We start from the raw sequence: 18229 nt of genomic DNA, 5'->3' as shown, positions 1-18229 counted from the left end.
ATCACCGTGGATGGTACGACCATCCTTCCCATCTCTCAGGCCCACAACCTCGGTGTCATCTTTGTTCCGTCTCTCTCATTTACCCCACACATCCGATCTGTTACCAAGACCTGCCAGTCTCACCTTTACAATATCACCAAGATCCGCCCTTTCCTCTCCACCCAAATGGCTACCTTACTGCTACAGGCTCTTGTTATATCCTGGATCACCAAGATCCGCACTTTCCTTTCCACCCAAATGGCTACCTTACTGCTACAGGCTCTTGTTATATCCTGGATACTGTGTCAGCCTTCTCTCTGATCTCCCTTCCTCCTTTCTTGCCCTGCTCCAGGCTATTCTTCACTCTGCTGCCCGGCTCATCTTCCTGCAGAAACCATCTGGGCATGTCACTCCCCTTCTTAAAAACCTCCAGTGGTTGCCTATCAACCTCCGCTCTAAACAAAAACTCCTCATTCTAGGTTCCAAGGATCTCCATCACCTTGCCCCTTCCTACCTCTCCTCCCTTCTCTCTTTCTACTGCCCACCCCGCACGCTCCGCTCCTCTGCCACCCACCTCCTCACCGTCCCTCGGTCTCGCCTATCCCACCATCGACCCCTGGGCCACATCCTCCCGTGGTCCTGGAATGCCCTCCCTCCTCACCTCCGACAATCTAATTCTCTTCCCCACTTCAAATCTCTACTTAAAACTCACCTCCTCCAAGAGACCTTCCCAGACTGAGCTCCCCCCTTTTTCCCTCTGCTCCCTCTACCCCCCCTTCACCTCTCCGCAGCTAAACCCTCTTCTCCCCCCTTTCCCTCTCCTCCTCCCCCCTCCCGTCCCATCCCCTCAGCACTGTACTCTTCCACTCAACTGTATACATCTTCATCACCCTATTTATTTTGTTTATTTTGTTTAATGAAATGTACTTCACCCTGATTCTATTTAGTTGCCATTGTTTTAATGAGTTGTTCTTCCCCTTGACTCTATTTATTGCCATTGTTCTTGTCTGTCTGTCTCCCCGGATTAGACTGTAAGCCCGTCAAAGGGCAGGGACTGTCTCTATCTGTTGCCGACTTGTACAATCCAAGCGCTTAGTACAGTGCTCTGCATATAGTAAGCGCTCAATAAATACTATTGAGTGAATGAACTCTGTCTTTGTCCTATGTGTTTTAACCCAGGGACAGTCCCTAAGTTTGGGCTGTCCCAGGACAAATATTAGGGTCACTGAAAGGACCTACCTGTCCTGGGGCCTGTTGTTGGCAACGAAGGAGTGTTTTGCGCTCCGTGACTGGACAGTACTATGGAAATTATTATTAGAATGGTTATTTTTTTGACTGTGTTTAAACATGGGGATCAACTAAAAATTGCTTTGAGCAACATGTTCTTAATAATAATAAACAGTTAGGTTGTTGAAAGACAGAACTTACCTGTACTGGCGTCTGTTGTTGGCAATGAAGAAGTGTTTTGAGCTCCGTGACTGGATGGTGCTTTGGAAATGATTATTAAAATGGTTATAAACTTTGATGTGGTTAAATATGGTTAACAATGCTTTGAGCAACAAGGTAATAATAATGACAAGAACGATTAGAATGATGATACAACGATGACTAATAATAACAATAAGAGTATTTGTTATGCACTTACTATGTGCCAACCTGTTTTAGATACCAGATAATTAGGATGGCACAGAGGAACCAAATCTGTGAAATAGAAGAGGTAAATCATGGGACAGGGACCGTGTTCAACCAAACCATCTTTTACGTACCCCAACATGATTACCTTGCATCTACCCCAGTGCTTAGAATGGTGCTTGGCACACAGTAAGTGCTGAACAAATACCATAATTATGATTATTATTATTACACAGGATGATGGTGGCGGGGTTGCAGAGGGTTGCTGGTGTAGAGAGGCTGAGGGCTCTGGACACCCAGTGCGTGCCCCATTTCAAAGCCAAAAAACTAGATAAAGTGTGGGCAGGGTTGTTTGGAGCCGGCATTGGGGGCTGTGGGTAGGCCTGGGCATTGCTTTCTCGGGGGAACCAGAGTGGTGCGGGAAGGCGGGGGTGGCCAGATGGTCTCTTCTCTTGTTCCACCGCCTGCTGTTGAGCAAGGGATCCAGTGGTCCGGGTCTGGAGCCCAGCTTTCTGGAGGTGCTCACCATCTTTCCCATTCCATCCCATCCCATGCGAGTAGTGTGGTTTAGTGGAAAGAGAAAGGGCTTGGAAGTCAGAGGGTATGGGTTCTAATCCCTGCTCCTCCACTTGTTTGCTGTGTGACCTTGGAAAAGCCACTTCACTTCTCTGTGCTTCAGTCACCTCATCTGTAAAATGGGGATTAAGACTGTGAGCCCCACTGGGGACAACATGATTACTGTCATCTGCCCTAGTGCTTAGAACAGTGCTTGGCACATAATAGGCATTTAACAAATACCATGATTATTATTATTAGCAGAGTTGGTAAACGTGTTCCCTGCCCACAATGTGCTTACAGTCCGGAGGAAATGCCTGTCCCATCACCTTTTCTGGAAGACTTCATAAACTGGACAGTTCTCCTTCTTGAACAGGTATAGCTGTGATTCTGCCATTGAAGTGAGTTTTACTTCTTTCAGGCCACTCAAGTAAAACTGATTTCATTAAAAATAGATGGACTAATATTTTATTGAGCTGAAAGAGTTAAGGCACATTTTATCATTCATGAAAGAGGTTGTTTGCCCATAAAGAACTGCAAAATCAGTGGTTTCAAAGTAAAGAACTTCAAAGTCAGATCACTATCCAACACATTATTTCATCTCCGAGTACTCACTCCAAAAAATCCGTAGAGCCATAATTGCCATGGTGGCCACCAGCCCGAAGCACAGGATCCCCAGAATCCCAGCGATGAACCTCCATGGAGGGGACAGGGAATCTGACAGAGAGGGTCAAGGAGATAATCAGCAGGAGGATGAGCAGAGGATGCAACAAGAATGGGACATGGATGAAATAAGTCCCAATTTCCCTAGTCAATATTGAGAAATCTGCTCTAGAACAAGGCAATAATTTTACCCCAGTGAGAGTCATGGGGGAAGACAGCTATTGCATGGGTTTCCAAAAGCAAGCCCTCTAGGCTTTCCTTAACAGCACCAATCATTTTTCTACTTGAAGATACTTTATTTCGCATCATTGATTCATTCAAACAATTGTGCAAAGGGGAAGATGATTCTCAAACCTACATTTCCTGCCCTGATCTCTCTCCCGTCTCAGGATTCTCACCTTTCTTCCTGACCTCAAAGCATCGCTACTTGGATGTCTTGCCGTCACCTCAAACTTAACATGTCAGAGACAGAAGTCCTTCTCTTCCCATCCAAACCCTGTCCTTTCCCTGACTTTCCCATCACCGTAGAAAGCACCACCATCCTTCCTGTCTCACAAGCTGGTAACCGTGGCATTTTCCTTGACTCCTCTCTCTCTATCAACACACATATTCAATCCATCACTAAATCCTATGGGCCCATCCTTCACAACAGCATTTAAAATCATCCCTTTGCTCTCCATCCAAACGGCTACCATGTTAATCCAAACACTTAACCTATCTTGCCTTGATTACTCTATCAACCTCCTTGCTGACATCCCTGCCTCCTGTCTCTCCCCACTCCAGTCCATACTGCACCACTGATCTCTCATACACGACCTGCCTCTGACCTGGAATGCCCTCCTTCTTGATATCCAACAGAAAATTACTCTCCCCGTCTTAAAATGCTTATTGAGGACATATCTCCTCCGGAGGCCTTCTCTTCCAAAGCCACATTCCACTTCTCCCACTCCCTTCTGCATCATCTTGACTTGCTCCCTTTGTTTATCCCCCCTCCCAGACCACAGCACTTACATAGATATCTTTAATTTTATTGATTCATTCATAGTAATGTTTGCCTCCCCCACCATACAGTAAGCTTGTTGTGGGCAGGGAATGAGCAAGTTTTTTGTTGTATTGTACTCACCCAAACACTTAATGTGGTGTTTAGCACATAATAAGTGCTCAAGAAATACAACTGACTGACTGGCTGAATGTCCAGCAGCGTGGCTCAGTGGTAAGAGCCCGGGCTTTGGAGTCAGAGGTCATGGGTTCAAATCCCGACTCTGTCACTCGTCAGCTGTGTGACTGTGGGCAAGTCACTTCACTTCTCTGTGCCTCAGTTACCTCATCTGTAAAATGGGGATGAAGACTGTGAGCCCCATGTGGGACAACCTGATTTCCCTGTCTACCCCAGCGCTTAGAACAGTGCTCTGCACATAGTAAGTGCTTAACAAATACCAACATTATTATGTCCTGGACACGACAAGGAGAAGAGTAAAATCCTTTGGGAGAAGCAGCGGGTGACCTGTCATACCTTTGCTCTGTCCAATCTCACATCTGCCTTGGAGCTGAGGATGACCAGGCAGTTTTAGATCTGTGTAGGTCAACTGCTGATCACTCTCAAGACCTGTCTTCTGGGCATCCTTATTTCTTCTGTGTTGTCGATGCTGAGATGGATTTGCATTTTTCACCTCTGTGTAGGTCGCCTGTTGCTCCGGTCCGCTGTTTGGAATGTTCTTTGATTTTCTGTGCTGCCGCTGCTGAGACAACTTGGAATTTTTCATCCCTGCATAGGTCACCTCCTGCTCAGTGGAAGCGTCTTTATTCTTGTGTATCTGCAGTCTCCCATCTGGCTGCTGGGATGAGTTGCGAACAATCAACTCTGAGTAGGTGACTTGTTTTTTTTCCATCTCTAAGGGATAGTAGAGACAGAGTTCAGGTTCTCAGAGTGAATCTGAGAAGAAAGAATGGTAGGTCTGTTGTATTCTTCCAAGGGTTTAGTAAAGTAGTCTATCAGCACTCAGGAAATTATAATGACTAATTAACTGATTAATCTGCCTCACCACTCTCTTAGTAGTAGAAACCATGTGCTCCAGTATGAGGTGTTTGGGGACAGGGAAGGATATTCACAACCTGTACCTACCCCAACATTTAGAACAGTGCTCTGCACATAGTAAGAGCTTTACAAAAGCAACATTATTATCATTATTATTATTATAATTAACAATAACATTGTTACCCACTGACATGCTACTGGTTCTGACCGGAAATCTTTTTTTGTCGTGGTATTTATTAAGCACTTACTATGGCCTGGGTACAGGACTAAGGGCTGGGGTAACTACAAGATAATCCAGTCAGACCCAGTTCAGGTCCCATATGGGGCTCATAGCTTTAATCCTGATTTTGCAGCTGAGGAAGCTGGAGTGGGTTATTCCTCAGAATTCCAGACTCAGGGCTGGCTGGCTTCTTGTCTCCATGTGCCGAGAGAATGGGGGAGTTGGTCTAGTTAGAGCTGTTCTATCAGACATGTGAATAGTTAAAAAGAACTCACTTCTTATAGCAGATGAAGCTAATTATAGATGTAGATATTCTCTGTTCCATTTGAGGTTTGATTTAGAAATGCTTCACTTAGCAAGATCCTGTATGACTGCATCACCAGTCAGTAGAATCCATGATTATGCACTGTGAGCTGGACAATACTTTAAGCATGGTAGGAACAAGAGAAGTAGAAGAAACAGTCCCTGTCCTCATGGGGTTTTCAGTAAAATGAGGGAGACAGAACTGCTGCACACCCAGAAGCATAAAAATAGATGAAACAGACAATGAAATGTTTGAACATGAAGAAAACCTTAAGAACCGCAAAGAGAAGTTAAAGGAGCAAATTTACACCTCTATGCCTTAGTTTTAAAGATTGAGTAGGTTGGTCAAAGTGGCTGAAGCCAGGTAGAGTGACTCTGGAAGGCTTCAGGGTGGATGGGTGAGTTTTGGCAAGTTTTTGAAAGACAAGCAGGGATAGTTTGGTGGAGTAGACGTTGACGTCGACAACATCTCAAATTCTATGAATCCTGAAGTTCCTGTTGCTTTTCATAATTGTTACATCTAATATCATAACGCAATAACAATGAGCCTGTGATTCTTAAGCGCTTACTATATTCCAGAGACCTTACTAAGCACTGGGGTAGATACAAGATAATCGGGTAAGACAAAGCTCCTGTCCCACAGAGGGCTCACAGTCTTACATCCCCGATTTACAGATGATGTAACTGAGGCAGAAAAGTGAAGTGACTTTCCCAAGAAATGGCAGAGCCAAGATTGGAACCCAGGATCTTCAGATTCCCAGGCCTGAGCTCTATCCACTAGACCATGCTGCTTCTCAAAATTTGGAACCCCTTCCAAGCTACAACCTTTTCAAAATGCTATTATTGCTAAGGGATTCAAGTCTAACTAAAAAGCTAGTGTTTATATCATCTCTGTATTTTCCGCAGCATTTTGAACCCCTCCATTTTCAGCTTTCTTCTCCTTTGGAATCACCATGATTCTAACCTTGTGTTAATCATGATGATGCATGATTTTAAGAAAAATGTCAAAACCCACCAAAGTCCACCATAGAGAATCCATGTCTGGACTCCACATCCTTGGAAAATGCAGAACAGCTATGATGAATACATATATGGCACCAGAGGGAAAGGCTGAAGAAATACAGCCCATGTATCCATCAATGGTATTTATTGAGCATTTACTCAGAATGGACTGTGTCCAGAGTAAGTCCAAAGAGTACAAGAGGAGAGCGTACAAAGAGTAAGTAGTCATAATCCCTGCCTTCAAGTTTACCATCTACTGGGGGAGAAAAACATTAAAATAAATTACTGGTACGAGGGGGTAGCAACCGATTACAAATATATACACAAGAATGCTTTTGGGAAGCAGCCAATTGGGTGACTACTTATCTCTTTATCCCCTTATTATTATCCAAGATTATCTTTTCAACTGAACTCACATAGAATGTAAAATGAAATAGCAGGTACCTGTTTTGAGAAGGGGGGTTGCAGACCTTTTCTTTCTTATCGGTGAGTGTACGTTGCGATTCTCACCTGGGGAATCTCAGAATTTTGGAATTGTCCTTCCAGCGAATATAGCTGTAGATCCTGCAGGAAAGTCTACCACAGAGAAAGCAAAGCCAGGAGTCCCCATTTGACTGTCCTGCGAGCAGTGAACACTGAGCCACCAATGGAAATACATTCACCAGTTTAGTGCTCTGGAAGAGACCACTCAGGAAATGCTGATGTTAACTACTGGGGTGGAGTTAACTCCACCTCCTGAACACTCTCTGACCAGAAGGCTGTGATCTCTCTGGTCTTCAGTGTTATTGAATCATTTTAGCTGAGCCTGAGATTATCTGAACTCAACCTCTGTAGCCATTTCTACTGGACAGAACTCAGCCTGCGTCCAAGGCCCTTTTCCCTTCTAGTACTCATCCTCTGGGCTCTCTCTTCACATTTATCCCTTATTGATAGCTGCCCTTACCAAAAATGTACTGTCTCTGAGCCTCAGCTGGGGCTAGATTAGATTTTCCAGGCTGTAATGTCAAGACACTCATCAAAGCACGTTCTTCTCATTTTTCCCAAGTTAGCATTTGATGATGTTTCTGGCTCTCCTCTTTCATAGAATAGAAACAGCGCATGATTCAATCTATCAATCTATGGTATTTATTACTGCGTGCAGAGCACTGAACTAAATGCTTGGGAGAGTATGATACAACCAAGTTGGTAGACATGATCCCCACTCAAAAGGATCTTGTAGTCTAAAAGGGAAGAGAGACAGTGAAAGAAATTAAATTGCTGACAAGGGAAATGGCAGGGTTTGAGGATATGCCTGTAAGTGCTACAGGGGTGAGGATGGGGCGACATTCAAGGGATGAAAGGGTACAGATCTGAATGCAGAACTGACACAGAAGGGAGAGCAAGTGGGGGGAATTAGGGAAGGAAAGTGTCATTAGCTACTTCAGATAAGAAGGAATCGAAGGCCAGCCCAATCATCTTATAATAATAATGTTGGTATTTGTTAAGAACTTACTATGTGCAGAGCACTGTTCTAAGCGCTGGGATAGATACAGGGTAATCAGATTGTCCCACGTGAGGCTCACAGTTAATCCCCATTTTACAGATAAGGCAACTGAGGCACAGAGAAGTTAAGTGACTTGCCCACAGTCACACAACTGACAAGGGGCAGAGCCCAGGTTCGAACCCATGACCTCTGACTCCCAGGCCCGGGCTCTTTCCACTGAGCCATGCTGCTTCTCATGTCCCTTGATGTCTCATGTCTCATCTTATGTCCCTGCAGTGAGAGGCTGGCCTGATCCTTAGGCCATGAAGACAAGCTCATGATGGAGACAGTCTAGCAGAGGTTCTGGATACGCTTCAGCCTACTGTTGCTCAAAAGGGTACTGTCTCATTCAAGTTACCACCCTCCCCCCATCTTCATCCCCCTGGAGACACTGGTTCATTTGTCTCCGGAGATCCAGATAAACAGGAACATTAGTGTCGGATGGCTTGAGTCCACATTCCTTGGTTCTTCCTTCCTTGTCATAAATAATACCTCTTCTTCCTCCTCTCTCTGGATGCTCTTCAGAGTAATAATTGTGATATTTTTTAAATGCTTATTATGTGTCAAGCACAGTAATAGCACTAAGGTAGATCCTGCCTAATCGGGTAAGATATAGTCCATGTCCTACTCAAAGATCACAGTTTAAAAATCGACATTTTATAGATGAGGAAACGGCGACACAGAGAAGTTAAGTTACTTATCCAAGGTCACACAGCAGGCAAGTGACAGAGCTGGAACCAGAACCTAGGTTTCTTAATCCTCCCCCCGACCTGGGTCATTTCCATTAGACCATGCTGCTTCTTGGCTTAGGAGGCTGTTATGAGGCTATTATTCACTCTTTCATCTACAGGATGAATAATTTGACTTTCCATCTTGGTCTGATTTCTGAAGCTTTTAAGCATCTACAGTGGTTCTCCTCTAAGCCATCCCCAGTTTTTCCTCCCCCCAGGACTTTGTACAGAACTTCAGTAATGAAGGTTTATGCAGAGCGGAAGGATGATAGGTCTTTTTTCCAACACATTCAACCCAGGATCACAGCTGTATGCTGCTGAACTGCTCTGCTATTTTGTGACCCTTCCCCAAATTGTTTTTGCTTTCCTCATATATTGTAAGCAGTCATTCTCATCTTTATTCATGTAGTTATTTCTTTTACCTTTTAATTGGCCTTTTGAACTTAATTATTTTGTTTTTTGACCAGGGCTGACCTTGAATTTGCTTTTTTGTTTTTGGTTTCTGTGGGGTTTTTTCAAATCATATTTTTTAAGTGCTTAATATGTGTATTATTCAGGTTGGACACAGTTGCTTTTCCACATGGGGCTCAGAGCCTAGGTTGGAGGGAGGAGGATTCCCATTTCACAGATGACATAACTGAGGCACAGAGAAGTTAAGTGACCTGCCAAGGTCACCCAGAGGGCGAGTGGTGGAGATGGGAGTAGAACCCAGGTCCTCTGATTCCCAAGTCCAGGTTGTTTCCACTAGGCCAAGAATTCTCCTATTATCTGAAATTTGCACAAAGTAAGCACTCGCTAAATACCATACATACCATTGATAATGTTGGTGATGGTGGTTATGATGATGATGGAAACATTTTTTTTGACTAATACCTGTCCTGTGACCAGAAATCTTTCTCTTGGGTAATATGGTCCCAAGGGCATTAACAACTGTGACTTGGTTAGTGATGGTCACCCCTCCCCACACCTTTCTAGCTCAGTAAGACCCAGGAATTCCTTGTGGGAAGATATAAAATTTTAAAGAGGTTATGAGAAAGGTCATGTGAAAAAAATGAGATGTAAATGTCATGACTCAGGTGAGCAGCGCTATATAAAAGTTTAGCTTTGGGAATTTTAACTTATCTTCAAAGTATTGTATCTACCTTTAAGCCTCATACTGACCTCTCCATCACTTTGCCCCTTCCTACCTCTCCTCCCTTCTCTCCTTCTACCACCCACCCCGCACGCTCCGCTCTTCTGCCTCCCATCTCCTCACCGTCCCTCGGTCTCACCTATCCCGCCTTCGACCCTTGGGCCACGTCCTCCCGCAGTCCTGGAATGCCCTCCCTCCTCACCTCCGACAATCTAATTCTCTTACCCTCTTCAAATCCCTACTTAAAGCTTACCTCCTCCAAGAGGCCTTCCCAGACTGAGCTCCCCCCCTTTTCCCTTTTCCCTCTGCTCCCTCTACATCTCCTTCACCTCTCCACAGCTAAACCCTCTTCTCCCCCCTTTCCCTCTCCTCCCCCCCTCCCGTCCCATCCCCTCAGCACTGTACTCGTCTGCTCAACTGTATATATTTTCATTACCCTATTTATTTTGTTAATGTACTGTACATAGCCTTGATTCTGTTTAGTTGCCATTGTTTTTACGAGATGTTCTTCCCCTTGACTCTATCTATTACCATTGTTCTTGTCTGCCCGTCTCCCCCGATTAGACTGTAAGCCCGTCAAGGGCAGGGACTGTCTCTATCTGTTGCTGACTTGTACATTCCAAGCGCTTAGTACAGTGCTCTGCACATAGTAAGAGCTCAATAAATACTATTGAATGAATGAATGAACCTAGGTTTCTTACCACCCCCAGACCTGGGTCATTTCCACTAGACCATGCTGCTTCCTGGTTTAGGAGGCTGTTGTGAGGTTATTATTCACTCCATCTACAGAATGAATAATTTGACTTTGTCTAATCTTTCCAACTCGGTCTCATTTCCAAAGCTTTTAAACACCTTAAGTGGTTGTCTTCTAAGCCATCCCCAATTTTTCCTCCCGCCAGGACTTTATACAGAACTTCAGTCATGAAGGTTTATGCAGAGCGGAAAGATGATTTGTCTTTATTCCTACGTATGCAACCCAGGATAACAGCTGTATGCTGCTGAACTGCTCTACTACTTTCTGGCCCTTCCCTAGATTGTTTTTGCTTTCCTCATATATTGGAAGCAGTCATTCTAATCTTTATTCATGTAGTTATTTCTTTTATTTTTTAATTGGGTTTTTGAACTTATTTTGGTTTTTGACCAGGGCTTTTTTTAAGTGCTTTATGCGTGTATTAATCAGGTTGGTCACATTTGCTGTTCCGCATGGGGCTCAGAGCCTAGGCTGGAGGGAGGAGGATTCCCATTTCACAGATGACAAAACTGAGGCATAGAGAAGTTAAGTGACCTGCCCAAGGTCACCCAGTAGGCGAGTGGTGGATATGGGATTAGAACCCAGGTCCTCTGATTCCCAGGTCCAGGTCCTTTCTCCTAGGCCAAGATTCTCCTATTATCTGAAATTTGCCCAAAGTAAGAGCTCAATAAATACCATAAATACCATTGATAATGATGGTGGTTATGATGATGATGGAAACTTTTTTTTTACTCATATCTTGTCCAGTGACAGGAAATCTTTCTCTTGGGTAATATGCTCCCAAGGGCATTAACAACTGTGACTTGGACAGTGACCATCACCCCTCCCCACACCTTTCTAAGTCATTGAGACCCAGGAATGAATGTACCTTGTGGGAAGATGTAAGATTTTAAAGAGGTTATGAGAAAGAGTGATCTTGAAAAAAATGAGATGTGAGGGTCATGACTCAGGTGAACAGGGGTATATAAAAATTTCAGCCTTGGGAATTTTAACATCTTCAAAGTATTATATCTACCTTTAAGCCTCATACTGACCCAATTGTTTGTTTCTCTACACCGTGGGCACAGATATAAATGGATTCTCTTTGAGGACTTTGCTTAGGCAATTGATTACATGTTGTCCTCACACCAAAAAACTGTGAATAACTGTGAACAGAATGTCAAACTGACCCATATCATAAGTGGAAAGTTTGCATTTGCTAACACAGCAGCTCAAGAGTAGCAATTTAGGAATAACTACACTTCTGGGCAATTTTAAAGCTGAAATCATTCAGGAAGTCTGGAGATCAGAGACCTCATTGTTTCACTGTGCCTGTCCTTGCCTCAGGTCTCAGAGAGAGGGTCTTTACCCAGTGATTCTGTCCAGAATTGAACCACCTGGGGTTTGGGTGATGGATGTAATGGGCAACAGAAGTGTCACAGTCCCAGCTAAGACTAAATAAATCACAGGCTTAAAATCTCTTGGACTTCCTTAGTAATTAATAAGCTAATTCATCCATTATCTTGTTTGTTTATGCAATTTTTGGCTATGTTATGGACAGCAGCAGCATGGCAAAGAGTCAAAGGCAGATGATCCAGTGATCAAAGTGTTGATCAAAGACAGTGGCAGAGTCTTAAGTTTTTACTGTAGAGAAGGGAAAGGTTCTGAATGTTTTACCAAGAAAACTCTATGGAGATAGAACCATAGAGTCACGATGAATCAGAAATGACTTGACAACTGAGGAGAAAATTTTCTGGATTAAGTAATTCAATCAATCCTTCAGTAGTGTTCATTTACGGTTTACTTTGTTCAAAACACTACACAGACCATTTGGAAGAGTAGAACAGTATCTGTAGAATTTATGTATCTGGTGGGGCATTTTCTTGTCTTATGCTGTCGAGTCGACTCAGACCCATAGCGACTACATGGACACATCTCTCCTAGAATGCCACACCTCCATCTGCCATTGTTCTGCCAGTGTATCCATAGAGTTTTCTTGGTCAAAATACAGAGGTGGTTTACCACTGCCTTCTACGCAGTAAACTGGAGTCCCCACCCTCGACACTCTCCCATGCCGCTGCTGTCCAGCACAGGGGAGTTTTGACTTGTAGCAGATGGTCTTCCACTCGCTAGCCACTGCCCAAACCAGGGATGGAATGGGTCTGCCTCTGCTTGACTCTCCCTCCCATAACTGAGACTGGTAGAGTACTGGAAACTCTCCAGGCCTGATCCTGAGAGGGGAGTGAGCATAAAGACCCTAAAATGAATTTCAGGTAGGGAAAGCTACTAAGCATAAAAGTAGGAAAATTAAAAAACTACAGGGTTTGGTTGTCCTTTGAAGATGTCACATGGTCGTCATGATCATCATTTTCACCTTTATCTTGATCATCATGGCTGTCACAACCATGGTCAGAGTTACCATCTCATCACCACTGTGATGGTGTACATTAATCCACAGATTCCAGGGTGTAAGCTCCTGAGGCCTAAAGTCCTCAATGTCTAGGGAGCCTATGAAGGGCAGCAGAACCTCAGTTTTACACATCTTTTCACAACATGCAAGAGAACCAGTTGAGCAGCACTGCATGAGAAATGAAAATCTCTTCCTCTTGCTGATCACTCAATTTCATTTCCAGGATGTTACAGAATCCTAATCTGGAAAGGATTTCCAGAGCATTGCCTAATGCCACTGAGCTCAGAGACTGATTTTAGGGGCTTCAAGAATCCATAACCTGGAAAGAATTTGAGAAGCAGAATGGTCTAGTGGAGAGAGCATGGGCCTGAGTGTCGGAGTACCTGGATTCTAATTCCGACTCCTCCACTTGTCTGCTGAATGACTTCGGGTAAGTCACTTAACTTCTCTGTGTCTCAGTTACCTCATCTGTAAAATGGGGGTTTAGACCTGGTGCCCCATGTAGGACATAGACTGTGTCCAACCTGATAAGCTTGTACCTACTCCAGCATTTTATATGATGTCTGGCTTATAGTAAATGCTAAAGTACCATAAAAAATAAAACAAAACTTGCAGGGTGTTGCTCAGTCCTCTGAGCTCCATTAGCAAAGATTCTAAACTGAATTGACTTGAGGAACTTCAGTGAAAGGCATTCATCAGTCAAGGAAATTAGAGTTAAGCACAGTGGTCTACACAAGGTTCTCTACACTGAGAAGCAGTGTGGCTTAGTGGAAAGAGCACGGGCTCGGGAGTCAGAGAACGTGTGTTCTAATCCCAACTCCTCTTGTCTGCTGTGTGACCTTAAACCTCTCTGTGACTCAGCTACCTCACCTGTAAAATGGGAATTAAGACTGTGAGCCCCACGTGGGACAACCTGATTACCTCGTGTCTACCCCACACTTAGAACAGTGCTTGGCACATAGTAAGCACTTCACAAATACCATAATTAATTATTATAATTATAAAGCAAAGTCTTGAATGTGATTGAACCAATCAGTGGTGTTTTCTGAGCACTTACCATGTGCAGAGCATGTTCTATTCACCTGGGAAAGTTTTATATAACAGAGTTGGTAGATGCTATCCTTCCAAGGTTCTTACAGTCCATAGGGATAAACAGTTATTAAAATTCTAACAGAGACTGAAGGTATTTGTTCCCCTGCAAAACCACACTCAAACTTCAGGTCCTTGTTTCTCATCTCTTCCGGGTAGATCTGTAACTCATCAGTATATGCAGTATCTCTAGAGGACATCTCCTGCCTTCTCTCCTGCTTTCTCTCAAAATCCAACCCCTCCACCTGATGCCTCCAGCCTCATTCCTTTGGATGTTACCAAACCACTTACCCCCTCCCTTCTTCCCTCGGAAACTGCCATCTTCATCTGTTTGCTCTCCATTGGATTCTTCCCCACTGCTTTCAAGCATACCCACATCTCCCTTATCCTAAAAAAAACCTTCCCTTGAACCCACAGCACCCTCCAGCTATCACCCCATCTCCCACCTACCATTTGGCCTAGTGGAAAGAGAGACTCAGAGGATCTGGATGCTAATACCGGCTTTGCCACTCACCTGTTGTGACCTTGGGTAAATCACTTAATTTCTCTCTGCCCCAGCTTCACCATCTGTAAAATGGAGAATCCATACCTGTTCTCTCTTCTACTGAAACTGTGAACCCTCTATGAGACAGGGACCTTGCTTAGGCTGAGTATTTTGGTTCTACTGTAGGCTTAGAACTCCCCTTGGCATTTAACAAATACCATAATTATTATTCCTAGGGAAGTATTATGGAGTTAGATGATATGAGTAGAACCATGTAGTTGATTTTCCACATCTGATTGTCATCTTCATCAATCATACTCCTCTTTAATGTCCTTTATTAGCACTTTTGGAGTCATAATACTGGGCTGAAAGGAACATTGGTTTGACAGACTAATGAAATTTTCTATACTCTTATTTTCTTATTTGGGTTAGTTTCCAGGTGGTCATTATCCTTATTCCACAGTAACTGCTATTTCTGAAATTTTATTAAGGACTCATTTTAGGGGATACCATGGCAATGGAGATGACTTTTGTTTTTGTAACTCATGAGAAGGACTATTTTACAGTTCTCTATTTAAGTGTTTATCACTTTTATAGGACTTTCTATTCTCTTGTTCAATGGAATGGATTTTCCCAAAAGACAAGGCTGTGAGAAACTCTGAGAAACAGTGACTGTGACTGGAGCTGGTTTGTAGCTACTTTAAAGCAGCAGGTTGCCAAGACATTTTTCATTTTAATTTGACTGGGAAATTTTATCTTTATTATCAAGACTGGGGCATTTAAAAAGCTCCATGCAAAATAGCAGTAAAAGAAAATGCATGATAGTAATATTGTAATGAAGAAAAATAAAATCTAATGCCTATGGGTTTAGTTCACTCAATTCTTGAGCCATCCACAGAGATGCCTATAAATCCCCCACAAAATATCCACAAAGGAAAATAGTTGTGATGAGAGGAGAATAACTAATGAAAATAATGAAGAATTAGAAGTTCCAATTTTTTTTAAGAACAACATGGGAGCTAATTAATTCTTTCAGTTGAGAAATATAGAGTCCTGCAAGGTAAATTTCTCAAGTGTTGTAGGAAACGTCTGTCTCCAATACTCTCTTGGACTCAGGAAATGGTTATAGACAAGCAGCGTGGCTTAGTAGAAAGAGCCCAGTCTTGGGAGTCAGAGGTCTTGGGTCGAATCCTGGCTATGCCACCTGTCAGCTGTGTGACTGTGGGCAAATCACATAACTTCTCTGTGCCTCACTTCCCTCATCTGTAAAATGGGGATTAAGACTGTGAGCCTCTTGTGGGACAACCTGATGACCCTGTATCTACCCCAGCGCTTAGAACAGTGCTCTGCACAGAGTAAGCGCTTAACAAATACCAACATTATTATTATTACATTATTCCTATATAAATTATACGTGAATTCTGTTAATATAATATAACTAAATTATGTTAAAATGGTAAAAGAGTACATGGCACATATTTTTACTTCAAAAATGTATCTGTAGTTTATAAAATGGGCCTGTCTGCTTGAAATCCTATTATTTACAGTATTATTAATTAATTAATAGTATTATTTATTATTTACAGCTCATTACTGGGGGTGGGGCAGGGAAAGATTTGCAACCTAAGGCAAATGGAAGTCTCCACAAAAAAGATACAATTCAGGCTGCAGAAGCAGAAAATTCGGATTTTGACATCAAAACTTTCATTGGAAAGGGAATTATTCCATCTGAAGTCCAAGTGGCTTTCCAGTCCCATTTTAAGGAGGAGTTGCTGAGTGGGCTTGTGGATTGGCCAGTTGAATATCCTATCTAGATCTGGTGTTGTTATTACCACTCTTCCTCAATGTAGAAACTTCTGTTCTGCTTCCTTCTTACATAATTGCAATTTATTGTAAATCTAGAAAATCATTTGGATGCAAATCTTAATGACAATAAGCACACATATCTTGTACAGTAAAGGTGAGGCAGAGTCAATATGCTTTCATTCTCGGTGCTTAAGATTTATCAGAATTTGAGTCCAATGGATGCTTTCCCTGCTTTAGTTAAGCAAAGCCTATTTGGAAGGTAAATGAAGAATAAAGACTAGCATCAGACTGGCACGATTTGACATGTCTAGTGAAAGTCCAGTATTTATTCCTTCATTCATTCAATAATATTAACTGAGCACTTATTGTGTGCAGAGCACTGTATTAATTATTCATTATTATTATGGCATTTGTTAAGTGCTTCTCTGCCTGGCACAGAGAAGTAGCGTGGCTTAGTGGAAAGAGCATGGGCTTGGGAGTCAGAGGTCATGGGTTATAATCCCGGCTCCCCCACTTGTCAGCTGTGTGACCTTGAGCAAGTCACTCAATTTCTCTGTGCCTCAGTTACCTCTTTTGTAAAATGGGGATGAAGACTGTGAGCTCTGTGTGGGACAACCTGATTACCTTGCATCTAGTCCGGCGCTTAGAACTGTACTTGGCACATAGTAAGTGCTTAACAAATACCAACATTATTATTATCACTAAGCGCTGGGATGGATACAAGCAAATCAGGTTGGACACAATCCCTGTCCCATGTAGGGCTCTCAATCTCATTCCCCATTTTACAGATGCGGTAACTGAGGCACTGAGAAGTGAAGTGACTTGCCCAAGTCTCACACAGCAGACAAGTGGTGGAGCCAAGATTAGAACCCATGACCTTGGGATTCCCAGGCCCATGGTCTGTCCACTAGGCCATACTGCTTTACTAACATTATAGTTTAAAATGAAAAGCTGGAGATTAGGTGCACATATATACCAGCATTTTAATTACACAAAAGAACTAGGAACCATTGTGTCCAAACTGTTAGTGAAGAAGATTGATGATGAGTGTTACGAAAAGCAAATCACAATTAATTGGTTGGGGATTTATCTTCTTTAGGGGACAGTGCATCTTCAGCTCTCTCTTCTTCCATCAAAGACCCAAGGGCACTTTAGATTGTAGCTGAGCTGCTATTGCCCTCTAGTTTGTAAGATTCTCATGAGCAGGGGTCATGTCTACCCCTTCTATTGCATTATATTCTTCCAAGAGCTTAGAACAGTACTCTGTACTCACTAAGTGCTCAATAAATACCATTAATTGGTTGATTACTGGTGAAAGGAAGGCACTGGAATCTGTCAAGTGGAGAAGCCAGATTGTTTTAAGGATTCTCTTTCTTGTGAGTGACTAGTGGGATGCTCTTCAGTCTGCTTTTCAAGTATTCCCGGCAAATGGCTGCCTTCTGCTGGATTCACAGATACAGTTCTTTGCGGTTGTACAGTTTTCTGCGTGTCCTGAAGTTCATGAACCATACGCTATGCAGTCCCCACCAGGAGATTTCAGCTTAATGTCGAACCTGTGAAGGGAACAAACAGGTCATTTCAGCACACACTTGTTCCCCGGGAATCGCGACATTCAATAGGATTATAAGGAGACGGACATCATCTACCGATGTAAGGATTGTAAAACAGGTAACTGTTGCTTCTTAGATCCCAGTAATGAAATAAGAGCAAGAGCTCACAGGAGCTGTGGGGCTGATTTGGTAAAGGTGACAGCTTCCTGGTGATCTTAGGCTGTGGCTAGCCCTGAACTATACGTAAAAGTAAATTTCTGCACTGAAAAAGTTCATGCAGGTTGATCAATCAATCAATTATATTTATTGAGAGCTTACTGTGTGTAGAACACTGTATTCAGCATTTGGGATAGTACAGTATAACAATATAACCGATGCATTCTCTG

General features: G+C 43.0%; 1 protein-coding gene and 1 non-coding gene across 2 annotated transcripts; both read right to left on the bottom strand.

The window, feature by feature from the left end:
- Positions 1 to 2758: 2758 nt before the first annotated feature.
- LOC114817755 (NKG2-A/NKG2-B type II integral membrane protein-like) lies at positions 2759 to 6870 on the bottom strand. The gene is made up of 3 exons (XM_029081841.1): positions 6834 to 6870; positions 4343 to 4720; positions 2759 to 2883 (listed from the first exon to the last, which is right to left on the bottom strand). The coding sequence occupies exons 2-3, from the start codon at positions 4716 to 4718 to the stop codon at positions 2759 to 2761; spliced, it is 501 nt and encodes a 166-aa protein (XP_028937674.1). The 5' UTR covers positions 4719 to 4720; positions 6834 to 6870.
- Positions 6871 to 12607: 5737 nt separating this feature from the next.
- On the bottom strand, positions 12608 to 12745 carry LOC114818097. The gene has a single exon (XR_003765918.1). It is a non-coding gene; the product is annotated as a small nucleolar RNA SNORA7 (small nucleolar RNA).
- Positions 12746 to 18229: the final 5484 nt, after the last annotated feature.

Source organism: Ornithorhynchus anatinus, chromosome 17 (genome assembly GCF_004115215.2).
Source record: "Ornithorhynchus anatinus isolate Pmale09 chromosome 17, mOrnAna1.pri.v4, whole genome shotgun sequence".
In the NCBI taxonomy this organism is placed as follows: domain Eukaryota; kingdom Metazoa; phylum Chordata; class Mammalia; order Monotremata; family Ornithorhynchidae; genus Ornithorhynchus; species Ornithorhynchus anatinus.
Note: the sequence above shows the minus strand (reverse complement) of the source record. Positions and strands in the feature narration are given on the sequence as shown.